Source organism: Abramis brama (genome assembly GCF_963993115.1).
Source record: "Abramis brama genome assembly, chromosome: 11".
NCBI lineage: Eukaryota > Metazoa > Chordata > Actinopteri > Cypriniformes > Leuciscidae > Abramis > Abramis brama.
Genome location: NC_139973.1, coordinates 6,577,888 through 6,592,025, shown reverse-complemented (window position 1 = coordinate 6,592,025; position 14,138 = coordinate 6,577,888). Strand labels below are relative to the sequence as shown.

The 14,138-nt window shown below is 38.4% G+C and overlaps 1 protein-coding gene across 1 annotated transcript in view; it reads left to right on the top strand.

The window, feature by feature from the left end:
• Positions 1–13,638, top strand: part of tafa3a (TAFA chemokine like family member 3a) — a 101,619-nt gene extending 87,981 nt beyond the window's left edge. Inside the window, exons 3-5 of the mRNA XM_084127717.1 lie at positions 6,008–6,157; positions 9,377–9,501; positions 12,898–13,638. Of these exons, the coding sequence (XP_083983843.1) occupies positions 6,008–6,157; positions 9,377–9,501; positions 12,898–12,909 (287 nt within the window). The 3' untranslated portion in view covers positions 12,910–13,638. The remainder of the gene's footprint in view (positions 1–6,007; positions 6,158–9,376; positions 9,502–12,897) is intronic.
• Positions 13,639–14,138: the final 500 nt, after the last annotated feature.

Below are 14,138 nucleotides of genomic sequence, written 5' to 3'. Positions count from 1 at the left end.
TGAAGGAACAGATGGTTCTTTACTGCCATGAAGAGTCAGTCCATCTTGGACATATCATACTCCTGCCATCATACAACACACACACACACACGCACACACACACACATACACACACAGACACACACACACACACACACACACACACACATACACACACACACACACACACACACACACACACACACACACACACACACACACACACACACACGCACACACACACACACACCCACACCATCTCTGCTCCATTGAACCGTTGAGGCTGATATTGTCTGTCAAGCGCCTTGGGATGGAGAGACTACCAAGACTCTTGTGATAAATGTGTTTGGTTCCAGGATAAACCTGCTGACTTTGTGAATTCTTTAATGAATGTTTTTAAGCATATTGCATTAGGCATGTGTCAGGCCAGTGGTGTAGTGTGTAATATACGTGTAGCTGTTTGTGAACATAAAAGCTCTGCAAAATTATTGCAAATAAAAGTTAGTGTCTCCTAAAAGAAAAAAACAATTCTTCCTGAAACGAGTTGTCAGTAATTCTTCCTGCACAAACCTTGTTTGTAACAAATCTGCATAATGCCAGTCTGGTCTTCATTGGCTGCCAGCGAACAATGTCTCAACCCAACTTGTAGTTGTATCTGAGGCCTGGAAGAGTTGTCGACATGTCGAGAAGATGCTGTTTTCGGGGCTGCGAAAGCAAATGCACTTCCAAAGAATGAGGACTCGGGCTGGAATTGAAATGGAAAAACCGACAGCATTGTTGATTTTTGTATCACTGTGTATTAAGTGCCGAGGAAGATCCAGAGCTGAAATTCAGAAATGGTGATTGGTATTTCGTTTCTGACACGCACTGTAAGCAGTAGACCAAACACAACAGACTGGGCCATCTGACCAATCAGAGCAGAGTAGGCTCTCGGAAAAGAGGGGTTTAGAGAGACGGATTCCTTTATCAAACCATTTTAGACACTGTGAGAAAAGAGTTGATGTTGCAGTGTATATTATGAGAAAATTTTAGTTTTTTGTTGTTTTTTTACCTTGGATGCATGTAAGTTAATTGTAGGAGACCTCTAAAAGAAAATTAGGAACCTTTAAAATAGCATAATGGGGCCCTTTAACAATGACTGAATATTGCATTAGAAAGAAGTTTGATTTTGAGAAAGCTGTGTTAGTTTATATACAATTATTCAGTGCAATGACATTTTTTACGTGAGATTTAAGTGTCAGAATGTTTTGTGTGATACAGAATCCAATGTGGTCTGCAGTGGTTTATTTTTTCTCTTGGTTAAGCAAACTGTCCCTGTAGTTATTAGCTTTGAGGCTGCAAACAGAGCTTTGCGTTTGAAACGTATAAGAGGAGTTAACAGATATGAAGAGGCTTTGTTATTGCTCATGGGTAATTGTTGCCTGTCACATGAAACGAAAGCAGATTGTACTTTTAAGGACATCCCTTTATGCTTTTGTTCAGCATGGCAACATAATAACTGTTTTGATGTGTCCTCGGCTAATGATGGTTTAATCATTTGTTTACTACATTCATTCGTATATGGTTATATTTTGTCAGCCTTTGCTTGAACGGTTTAGCAGCTTGCACTCATATTTTGGTCCAGCGTCTCCGTCACAGTGTTTCTAGGTGGAAAAACAACCTTTGAATAGCAATTTTGTGAACACAAAGTCTGTCATCTCTCTCTCTTGCACCAAAGCAGAGGGTGTCTGTGTTATGCTAATTCAATAGGAGCTTAGCAGGAACATTTTATGTATTTTCTCCCCTTTTTTGTTATTTGTCAATATGTTCGCTGACTATTTGTGGTAAAAGAGCCGCTCTGCTCCAAAAAAGCTCATCAATGACAGACTGGAAAAGCACAAAAGTAAGGCATAAGGGGAGAAAATGCATGCTTAATGCTCATACTTGCATCTGAGGCAGCAATCTGTTCCGTTTTATTTTTAAAATGGCCTTTACCCTTGTGGAGAATGTCACACATCCCAATGTTAGATGATTTTACCCTTCAACTCACATTAATGAGAAACTGCATGGAGACTCTTAGATCCTAACCACATCTGACAAGTGCCAGCAACATTTGCAAATCCTGTGAAATAACCATATGTTTGTCATTGCTTGAAAGACTTTTTGGGCGATTGGAAAAACCTTATGTTTTTTTTTTAATGTATTTATAAACTATTGTTTTTGGAAAGGTATTTGATATTTGTAAATAATAGTATCCGGACACTTTAGACAAAACTTAAAATATTATGGCCTGGTTTCACAGACAGGGCTTAGATTAAGTCAGGATTAGACCTTAGTTCAATTAGAACTTTGAAGTAGCTTTTATAAACATGCCTTAGAAAAAAAACATTACTGGTGTGCATCTTGTGACAAAACAATGGCAATGACATTTTAAGATATGTCAGTGCAAGTTTCTTTCAGTTAAAACAGCTCAAACATACTGTACATTTTAATCTTGGACTAGTCTTAAGCCTCGTCTCTGAAACGAAAAAGTATCATTGCATTAGATAATATGAATCCATAAGTCATAAGAAAGTAAGTTATTAAAAAGGTTTGGGGAAGTACAGTGTTTTTTGTTTTTTGTTAAATACTTTTATTCAGCAAGGAATCATTAAATTGATCAAAAGTGACAGTAAAGGCATTACAAAAGATTTATATTTCAAATAAATTCTGTTCTTTTGAACTTTAGTCATCAAAGAATCCTGAAAAAAATTGTATCACAGTTTTCACAAAAATATTAAGCAGCACAACCGTGTGTTTTTTAAGTGCCACATCAGCATATAAGATTGATTTCTGAAATTGAAATTGAGATTGAAATTAATGGCACATCAAATTTGGCTGAGAAATGATCTCTTAAAGATAATTTAAAGTCATTATTGTGTGAGATGAGAAAAGCATCAAATAGACATTAGAAAAAGTTTTGATTCAACAAAGAATTTATTACATAAGCTTTTAGGCTTCAACTGCCATGAAGGGTGAGTAAATAACGACAGAATTTTTGGGTGAACTATACCTTTTAATGGTTTTTTTTTTTACTAATATGGAAATAAGATTATTATTTTTTTAAGATACTCTAAATCAACATTATGAAATGTAAGATGAACTACATAGGTTTGTGGGCTCGGTGCGTTAAATGAGTTAATAATTTCAACACGTTATTTTCCCTCATAACTAATTAATTAAATTAACGCGTTAAATTGACAGCCCTAATTTAAAAAAAAAAAAAAACTTTTTTTAAAAATTGTAATATTTCACAAATATTACTGTTTTTTTTACTGTATTTGTGATCAAATAAATGTATAATAATAACAATTTATATCAAATATAGCTTCTCATTTATTTTGGCTTTTGTCAAATAGCATAAACTACGTTTATCATCCTTCTAGTGTATCCATTCCTCACCTTCCTCAGTGCTTGTCAATGTGGGATCAATGGATGTGATTGTGGTGTTGAAAGCAGTGCCTATAAGAGCTATGCCAGCCTCCATTACTGTTAGCGCCCCGATCGTGCCCCCTCCTGCTGCTGAGGCAGACGTTCCCTGACTCTGCCAGACGACCTGCCTGCACACCTTAAGTGAAACATATCGATCGCAGCTATTGCAAGTCCATGGAAATTTTGCACAGATGTCCAGAGATAGACACAACACCTTCTTAGAAAAGGTCTCACATCAGTCGAGTTTACGGAGCCAAGAAGTAACTGTTTAATTCTCTTTGTTGGTCCTCGGGCACCTTGCTGAACACTGGCCACTTAATCTTCACAGGAGGCGATTGCTCACGTACACACACACACTGCCTATAGATTTGGTTGGCTTGTTTATGACCTTGGTGAAAGGGTTATGGTTTAATCAGTAGCTTGCACTGTTTCTCTAGGCCCCGCCAACCTATTCCTGCAGTGTAATGAAGGCAGCTATTCTGAGAGAGGGTTCCCACAGCAGGTTGAGGGCTGATCCGGGATCAGGTGCTCCTGTGTCAGTGCTGATCACTGTGGCGCTGCCAAAAACATTCTGTTCCAGGAACACGACACTTTCTTTGTTTTGCAAATTTGATTCAATTTCAGTGTGACCTCGAGTTGAGGAACACATTTTGATCAGTGCCAAACATAGAAACTGTTCATTTTCACTGCCAAAATTAAAAGCTTTTGAGTTTTCACTGAAGCTCATGAGCACACAGATAATATAATTTACATTTATGCATATTGCAGACAATCTTTTAACCAAGGCAATTTACGGTTCACTCAAAATATTTAAATATGTGTGCTCTTAAGGATTGCACCCATGACATTGGTGTTGCTCGTGCCATGCTCTTCCACATGGGTGTCAAACTAATTTTAAGAGGGCTGATGGAAAATTTTTAATTTGCTGTACCCATTTTTTACCTCGTTTTTAAGAGCAGATTTTTTAATGTCATGTTTTTTCAAAAGGAGATTTACTCTATTTTATATTTGAACTATAAACTTTTATCCCATTAGTTCTGTGATAATTTGAAGTATTGTAACACTTAGATACTGTGTGGTTGAAAAGACTGTTTGTGAATCTGTTTCATACCTTTACATGACAACTGCTCACTCTGGCTCAGCGGCAGCGCAAACACAGGTTTGAATTGGTGTGATCGTTCTTGTCAAAGTTTTAATACTGTAGCCGAATCCTTGTCATTTAGGAATAAGATTGCGTGGGTGTTTGAATCGAGATTGCGATCTTTTAAAGATTATTATTGCAACTCTAGTGTCAATATTCTGTTTTAAATGGCTCATTAAAGTTAAAGTCATCCAGCTAAGAGCAGTGAACAGCTTCCTCTGTTTCAATATTTCCTGTTTCATTTAATTGTATATTTTCTTATGATCATTTAAAAGTGATTTTTTACATAGCTGAAATAGAATATTCTTAATATATCATGCCAATAAATTTATGAAAAAGTTATTTAGCATGTTTTAACTTGACTATTTACACTCAAACCATATTTCACGTCATTGCTACCAGTTAAGCGAAAGTAACTTAAAAAATTCAAAAGGTAACTCAAAATTCCTTGCTTGGAGTAACCCAGCCCAGCTTGTTTTTCTTATAGATTTTTGAAGCACTGTTGAAGGTACACAAATAAATAAAGGCGGTAATGCACATTGAATGAGTCAAAGCAATCATTTTCTATAAGCTGTAGGAACAAACTCCCACCATTGAATATTCAATTTGCATCCGCTCAAACTTTTTGAAATTAACTTTGGCCCTGCAGTGTGTTGGGGCTGAAAGATAATCACACAAAGGGGGTTCAGCCCTTCACCCGCCAGCGTTTGCATCGGTAAATCTCTGTTTTTCTTTTCCAAGCCCACAATCGGCCTGCCGCTCGACAGGCTCTTTTGTGCGCACGTTAAAGGCTCTTTATTGATTGTAGGCAAAATGTTTTTAATGTTGTTGATGAGATTTTGAGATTGGCCAGCTAATGGGAAAACGGAGGCCCGTTTTTCAATCAATTTTAAACTCAAGTCTTAAATTGAAAATCTTTACCAATGCAATTAAGGCTGATTTGAAAGGTACACTAAAACTTTCTAAATGTTTTATTCTCTTTTTTTTCTCTCTCCTCAATTTAGATCTTCAGAATGATGTGTGAATACACACTTTCAGATGCTAAGTAATGTTCCTCCCCGCTGCTGTTCAGTCATAGGTGAAAGATAAACAAAACAAAACAAAAAATTAATAAGTTGCCTGAAGACCCTTATAGATGCTTGAAGGCCTATGATTGTCAATTAACCGTTTTACTTGTAATTACTAAAACCCATCGTAAAACCCAACCTGATGATCACAGAGACCATTTTCTTCTGATTTCTGACCTGGGACAAATAAAACTGCTTGCACTAGCATTAATTAAATTGTACGCTGCCTCCATGTCAAATTCATTTCCATTGCAGCCAACGGCAGCAACAGAATATGCATTAGTGCCTCATCGTTTCCTTTGTCAGCAAGGGGAGTTTGAAACAGCTGGTTGATTTTAATAGACTCTGTGTCCTTGTTGTTTTTCCTCAGTGCACGTCAAAGCGGGAACCTGTGAGGTCATTGCAGCCCACCGCTGCTGTAACAAGAACAAAATCGAGGAGCGCTCCCAAACTGTCAAGTGTTCTTGCTTCCCTGGGCAAGTTGCTGGGACGACAAGAGCAGCTCCTTCCTGTGTGGACGGTAAGACTGTTTTTATTTGTTGTGTGTGTGTGTGTGTGTATTCGTGTTTTGTGTGTGTCTGCTGTTTGATTCTATTAAGCTATATATTAGCACATACGTTAACATATAACATTAATGAATATAATTTGAACCTGAAAATAATTTTTGTTTTGTTTTTACGAAATACAACATGACTAAGTTAAAAAAAAGAAGAACTAATTGTGACATTGACCATGTGAACTTTGTACAACCATTCAACTTTTCACTCAAATTATACTTCTGTAATTTATATACATGTGTATATACTGATGAGCCAAAACATTATGACCAGTCAGAGGTGAAGCAAATATCATTGATAATCTCCTAACAAGGCCACATATTAAGGTCTGGTAGATTAGATGGTAAGCAAACAATCTAGAGATTGTTCTTGAAACAAGTTCTCGTAATCAACGTGTTTGATGCAGGAGAAATTAGCAGGAATAAAGATCTGAGCAACTTTGTTAAGGGCCAGATTGTTATGGCAAGGCGACTGGGTCAGAGTATCTCTGAAACGGCAAGGCTTGTGGTAAATGTGAGAATTTACCAACAGAGGTCCGAGGACGAGCAAAACACAAACCGGCGATAGGGTGTTGAGCGCCCAAGGCTCATCGATGCACCAAGCCAACAGAAGGTCTACTGTGGCACAAGCCAAATCAAATTTTAATAATGGTAATGGGAGGAATATGTCACAACACACAAGTGCATCGCACTCTTCTGCGTATGGAGCTGCGTAGCCACAGACCAATCAGAGAGCTTGTGATGACCAACAATGGGCACGTGAACTGGACTTGGGTTCCATTTTCTTTCACATCTATTGGATGGACGTGTAGGTGTGCGCCGTTTACCTGGGGAAGTGATGGCACCAGGAAGCACTGTTGGACAATGACAAGCCGGTGGAGGGAATGTGATCCTCTGGGCAATGTTCTGCTGGGAACACTGGGTCCGGCTATTCATGTGGACGTAAATTTGACCCATGCCACATGTAAATTTGTACCTTGCAGACCAGGTACGCCCCTTCATGCCAATGGTGTTCCCCTGGTAGAAGTGGCCTCTTTTAGAAAGGATAATGCCACACTGCACATGTAACGGAGGCCAGCTAATAGTCGCTGTGCGAGTAAACCTCACTCCTCTGATCTCAGTAGGCGCTCTAGCGACAGATGCTAAAGGATGCAGTCTTTAGCCTCCTTGTTAGAGCGCCTGACTCTCACGCCGGAGACCCGGGTTCGATGCCCGCACAGAGCGAGTAGGACACGGGTGGAGGGGTTACACACACATTGTTCAGGAATGGTTTGATGAAGAGTTCAAGGTCTTCTAAATTCCCCAGATCTCAATCCAGTTGAATATCTGTGGGATGTGCTGGACCAACAAGATTGATCAATCTACAGGACTTGAGGGATCTGCTGCTAATGTCTTGGTGCCAGGAACCACAGGACACCTTCAGGGGTCTTGTAGAGTCCATGACTTGGTGGGTCGGCACTGTTTTGGCATCACGAGGAGGACCAACAGCAGGTGGTCAACCATTAGGCAGGTGGTCATAATGTTTTGTCTCCTCAGTGTTTACATGGAAAGAACGTACTACTACGTTTCATGTCTAAAAAACATGGTTAATATCATGGTATAATTTACAAAAGAACACAGTAGAAAATGTGCAAGAAATAGCCAGCTGCTTCTGTCTATCTTTTGTCCGTTTTAATATTTTAATTATTAATGCTTCTAAATTAAACTGTCAATTTAAAGTTGGCTGTCTTTTTTTAAAGTCTAGCTGCCCCCCTTTATCTCAGTCTCATCTCTCTGGGCTGTCACATCAGAGTCAGGGTCCGTTTGAGTGTGACACTGTCATCCTGCTGTTCGCTCAAGTGCAGCGTGGGCTGCTTGTCTAATAACATGTCAACGGCCCCCTCACTGGACAGGTCAATCGATCTTGATCTTCTTTTCTGCCCTCTAATGCATCTGACAGGTGCTGCCACCCCCTGCTGAGCACCGAGACCACAGCGCATGATTCTACCTGCTGTACGAGGACAAAAGCCACTGCGCTTATGACTGAAAGACATTTAACCTCTCTACATTATTTGTGTGCTGTAGATTGTCATACTGTGGGTTTTAAAAAACTGAGACCACATTGGAAATCATGTTTTTTTTTCCAAAAAACGTGTATTAAAAAAATCCAAAATAGAAATTTCACTAAGGATATCAGATTTTCGGACCCCACAAACGAAAGAAGTTTTCAAAGAAGTGCCTGTAGAAAGCTGCAGAAAGTAGCATTTGCTATTGAAATATAAAAATGACCATTAATTATAGTTGCAATATTCACTTTGCTTATTGTTATTACTGTAAAATTGTAAATTAATGTGGGATTTCCTTCAAATAGTGTAAGAATTTCAGTGGTGGCCAATTACCATAGATTTATCGTAGTAAATATAACTGTAGCAAATGTTTTTTTGGTAAAGTTTTGTAAAAGTGTCCAAAGTTTGACCATCATAATGTTCTTTCTCATTTTGAAAGTTGGGATGGAAGATATTAAAGGGCTATTGTTAGTCAGTTGCTGGTGTTATTTGGAACATTCTCATTTTAGAAAGCATTTTACTGCACACAACATTTGCATACATCCCTACATTCAAGGTCATGAATGGTCTGTTTTCCTAAAAATATATCTGCTAAAAGTTTCAACACAAGAATTTTATCTTGTATTTGGATTTAAACCTAATAGATGTAGACTTAAAGGCAAAAAAACTTTTGTTTAAACAGTCAGTCAAACCATCTTCCAGCTGAATTAAAAATTAAGGCCCAAAGCTTTACAATGTCTCCCTCTACTTCTCGATTCCTCTTAACCCTCAACATCATGCCAGCTCCCCCAACCGCAACCCTTGTCATCTTGACATGAAGGTTGAACTTTTTCTAGAAAGACATAGTGAGCGTCGAGCCCACTGAATTGATGGATTCAAACCGTCAGCTTTGAATCAAAGACCACCTCCTTTACTAGCCTCATTGTTTTAGGGAGAAAGAGATAGAATGAGGTAGTTTCATTTCTTTGTGGACATGACTGAGATCTTCTGAGGTTTTCTCCTCTCAATCTTCATCAATTCATCTTTTAAAATTGGGTACCATGGTGATTTGGGGATGTGTCTTTCCCATTTTGGCAGTTCCCACATTGTGAGCGGAGTGCTGAGATTCTTCTTCCTGTCTTTCTCTCTGTCTGCGCAGCTTCAATAGTAGCACAGAAGTGGTGGTGTCAGATGCAGCCGTGTATGGAGGGTGAGGAGTGTAAGGTGTTGCCAGATCTAAAAGGTTGGAGCTGCAGCACAGGAAACAAAGTCAAGACGACCAAGGTGAGAGGGAGCCCATCAAATCACAGTACTATATCCATCAGAATAATATCAATACCAGAAAACACCTCCGACCCCAGAGGGTTAAGAAATGTTTCAAAATATCTGTCAGACCATACAACAGAAATAAAGTGGGCCAGTGTATATGTATATCCCACGCTCAAGGCGCTTTACAGTAAATTAATATTTAAAAATAATCATATTTAAATGTATACACAAAACTGAATATTATATACTCTTTAATTATTATTATCATTATTAATAATAATTCATATAATTTTGAATTGGTCAAGTATTATATGTTTTACTGTTGATTGATTTAAAAGAAAAAAGCCTTTTGCTAACTAGTGTTAAGGCCCGTTCACACAAAGAACAATAACTATATTAGCATCCACACCGATGAATGATAACACTCTGTTTATTCTAAGCGCGCGCTGCAGTTTTGTCGTCTGCCACTTTAAATGCTCAAGCTCTTTAAAGCAGGATGGATTCTGATTGGCTGTCAATGTTTTCACCAGCTGGAAAAAAAAAACATTCTGAAAGTGATTCCAATGACATTGTTTCTCTCTGCCGGTATTGTTATAGTTGTGCTGTGGACTCTATTATTTTATATTTACTTTGGTTTTTAGAACTAAATCTTTATCAATATTGTTATAGTTATCATCCTTGGTGTGAACAGGCCTTTAGTCATCGCTTCCGTTCTTCCACAGAATGCACTAGTTTTCTGCTTTCCTCGACTGTCATGCTTTCAGCTTGTTAGTGGTCCTTGCATTTGACTTGGACTTTAAATAAAACACAATATGGGACCCTAGACCAACTGTAATGTGCAAAAAAAGCCCAGAAAAAAGAAACACAGTGTGGCGTTGAATTTAGGAGAGTCAGGGCAGGGCAATGACGCACTTCTGCAGGCTAATGCGAGTTATCGTTTTTATGTTTGCCGACGTGTGTTTTGCGAGCCACTGTGTATGTACGGTTGACATGCTGGGCTTGTAACCATCCATCAGGCTGAGAAGTTTGACTCACCAAATGCTTGCGCTTGAGTCGAGCCCTCCATTATTCATGGGGCAGAGGGGCCTGCGTGAGGCAGACCTTTTTTTACTTTAGCCCTGTTAATAATTCATGCCACTGCACTCACACGTCAACAGCAGGCAGACCTCTGAGGTGTTTGGGCTCAAACCTGGGCTTGATTTTGGGGCCCTCCAGGCCACCGTCCTTGCACATGGACATGCAATAACCGCAAGAAGAAACCCCAGAAACGATGAGAGCATGATGGGATTGTTTAATCTGTGCAGTTTATCAAAGGTCTGATCACTCTGATCATTACTTTTAAACTTTTGCAGCAGGTCCATTGACCGAATTATGTTCATTTGGACATTTGATGCATTTGTTCTGGTTTTAGCATTTTGTGCTAATTTTGAAGTTTTTGTTTATGTACTCAATATTATACATTTTACAGTCACTAGAATGGGGGTTATGTGCAACAAACTTTCGTATTCTGTAAAACAGGATGCATCGCTTTCGGTTCAGGTCTTTTGTGTGCTTTGTTAAATAGAGAGCCGTTTTACTCCATATACCTTCAAATAAGGGAGCAAAGATGAGCATAACCGATGTCAATCGCATATGCAGGTTGATATCTAAAAGGTTTTATTTTTCTTCTTCACACTAACATTTAGATATTTAAATCTAATAAAACGCCATGAGATCTGTTTTCCTTTTCGCTCATGTGTCAAAGACAATAAAGCCTATTTTGACGATACCAAATTATCAATGGTCTATAACAATAAATATGAAATTATAAATTCTGAACACCACAGCAAAAATGAATAGCTAATTTGTAATTGGGGAAAAAAGTGGAAAGTTATCAAATGTTGCATACACCACTGTATTTTAGGGCTCAGTATTTTATTCATCAAAGGTGCATTGAATTGATCAAAAGTGACAGTTAAGACATTTATAATAACAAGATTTTTATTTCAAACAAATGCTGTTCTTTTCAAGGAATCTTTAAAAAAAAATGCATCACATTTTACACAAAAAATATTAAGCACCACAACTATTTTCAACATTGATAATAATCAGAAATGTTTCTTGAGCAGCAAATCAGCATATTAGATCATGTGACACTGAAGACTGAAGTAATTATGCTGAAAATTCAGCTTTACATCACAGTAATAAAATATATTTGAAAGTATACTAAAGTACAAAATAGTTACTTTAAATTGTAAATATATTTCACAATATTACTGTATTCTTGATCAGATAAATAGAGCCTTGGTGAGCATAAAAGACTAACGTTAAAAAATACTTACGACCCCAAATTGAACAGGAGTGTAATGGAATTTAAAATGGCTGATATATTGCTGAAAAATACAAACTAGAATATAGTGTTGAGCAATAAGACGAATGTTGTATATGGGTAGCTGAGTCTGATCTTGCCCAGCTAAATTTCTGTTGAATTGCCTGTCAAGTGAATCCACCAAATCTCATGTCTGAACCAGAGAGGAATGCAGGAAGGGAAGGAGACTGTGACCAGCACACCTTCCTCTTCCTCTGTGTCCTCCGGCTGCCTGCTGGCTGTGACCTGAAGGTGTAGATTACACTGGGCTTCCCTTAGCAGCCTGCCAGTCTGGCCTCATCCACAGCTATAGAGACCTGCCCCACCCTGGCCTCTGAACCCAGAGCCGTGCTTTTGTGTTACAGAGCTGGAACAGGACCAGACATGCATGCTAAACCCTCTCAGATCCAGAGGAACTAATGGCTCCAATCTCTCAGTGTGTGTCTATTTCAGGCCGCTACCGCTGAGCTCATGCTGGTGGTGTGGTTAATGACACTTGTAGGTGACAGTACAATGTGCCTGTGTGAGCATGTGTCAGTCTCTTACTAACACCTTTTCCCTTGGAGGAATAATTCTAATAGTGGAATTTTCCACTTTTATAGTGCTGGAGGCCCTCTGATATTCAAGAGGTAATTAGTTAACACTCTGTGATTGTTGTCGTTATGTTATGATGATATAAACTGAAGTGTTGTAATGTTTAGTCCAGCGATGACACCTCACATTTAACATTTCAGACAGACTGAAAAGTAGGAGTGGGCTATACACACACACACACACGCGCACACACACACACACACACGCACACACACACACACACACACACACACACACACACACACACACACACACACACACACCTGTGATTCAATTGAATGTTAAAGCTGCATGTTTATTAATAATATAATTGTTTTTATTAAGAAATAAATGTTTTTTTTGTCCCCAGCTGTGTAGCCCTTGCAAATGTATCTTCTGGTATAAATGGTTGACTCTGATTTTTATCCAATCCAGCCCTACTGAAATAATATGCAGACATTTACGAAATAACTTTGACTCCTCTTTTTCAGGTCACACGATAGTCTGGGACAAATATTCATTTGGGACTAGCAGCATTTTTTTTTTTTTTTTTGATCAAAGCAATGGAAATGAAGATACATAGACTTCAAACTGCTTCATAACTATTGGGATCAAGTTGTTGGACTTCTGAATACTAATGTCACTTGGAATGGACCATTTAAACACATGGAGTATTTCTCTTTCCCTCCTCCCTCTTCTACAGTATTTTCGCTTTGCCAAACTCCCGTTTTTGTTTTACAACAGTGTTGGACAAGATCATACACCATGTAAAGTAAATATTCCATAAAAATCAAGATGTGGACCAGTTCAGAGACAATTCTGCAGTTTCGGAACAGTGGATTACATTTTTGAAGCGAATGTGGACTTGAAAGGTTCACTTATTACTTGAATCATATGTTCCAGAGGCACTAATATTCAGTCCCCTATCTTTTGGTGCCAATATTTTCTTTCTTCTATCTACTATGGACAGACTTTTTGATCCGTGAGAGGTGTGTGATTTTTGGGTATGGTTTTGGGGGCACTCTGCTCCATTTTGAAACGGACTTGAGCAAGAGGCGAGTATAACGATAAGAATTACAGGTATTAATAATGGATGAAAAGTTGAAGTGGTCTACGGGAGCAGCGAAAAAGAAGATGGCAAAAAGATTTATTGTTTGTTTTTAAAAGCCTTGGTGGCCAATATTGAGTCAAAGTGTCAGTATTATCTCAAATAAAAGTATCTCTATGGGAAATCTTGTCCAGTTGTAACTTTGAAGAATGATTACTTTGCCATCATAAAAGAGAAAGTGCATTTAAATGTAACATCCACCCACCAACAGAACAAAAAGAATAAACAATCAGACATCTTTCATTATCCATTAACACAATCGCCAACTTTGATGAAATCTTCAAGAACATCAAGATGTCACATGGCTATGCTAATGTTCGCATTGAAATTGACATGTAGCCTCTTTCTTTGATATACATATTTGTGTGTAGACGCCACTTTATTAGCATTCAGTCTGTGAATCACGTAGCGCTTATGCAGCTGTCACAGAAAACTTCAGACTGACTTGCATAGGGCAGGGCTAATGCTATTAGCATAATACCATTTGCCAGCAATTTTGTCTGGCTAATTTACCATTAACAGGATCAACAGTAGAACAAGGAGGGGCACTGCCAGGTTAGTCAAGATGACATTTACTTTGACAAGTCAGTCACACAAAAGATAGCTCCGAACATGTCATACACA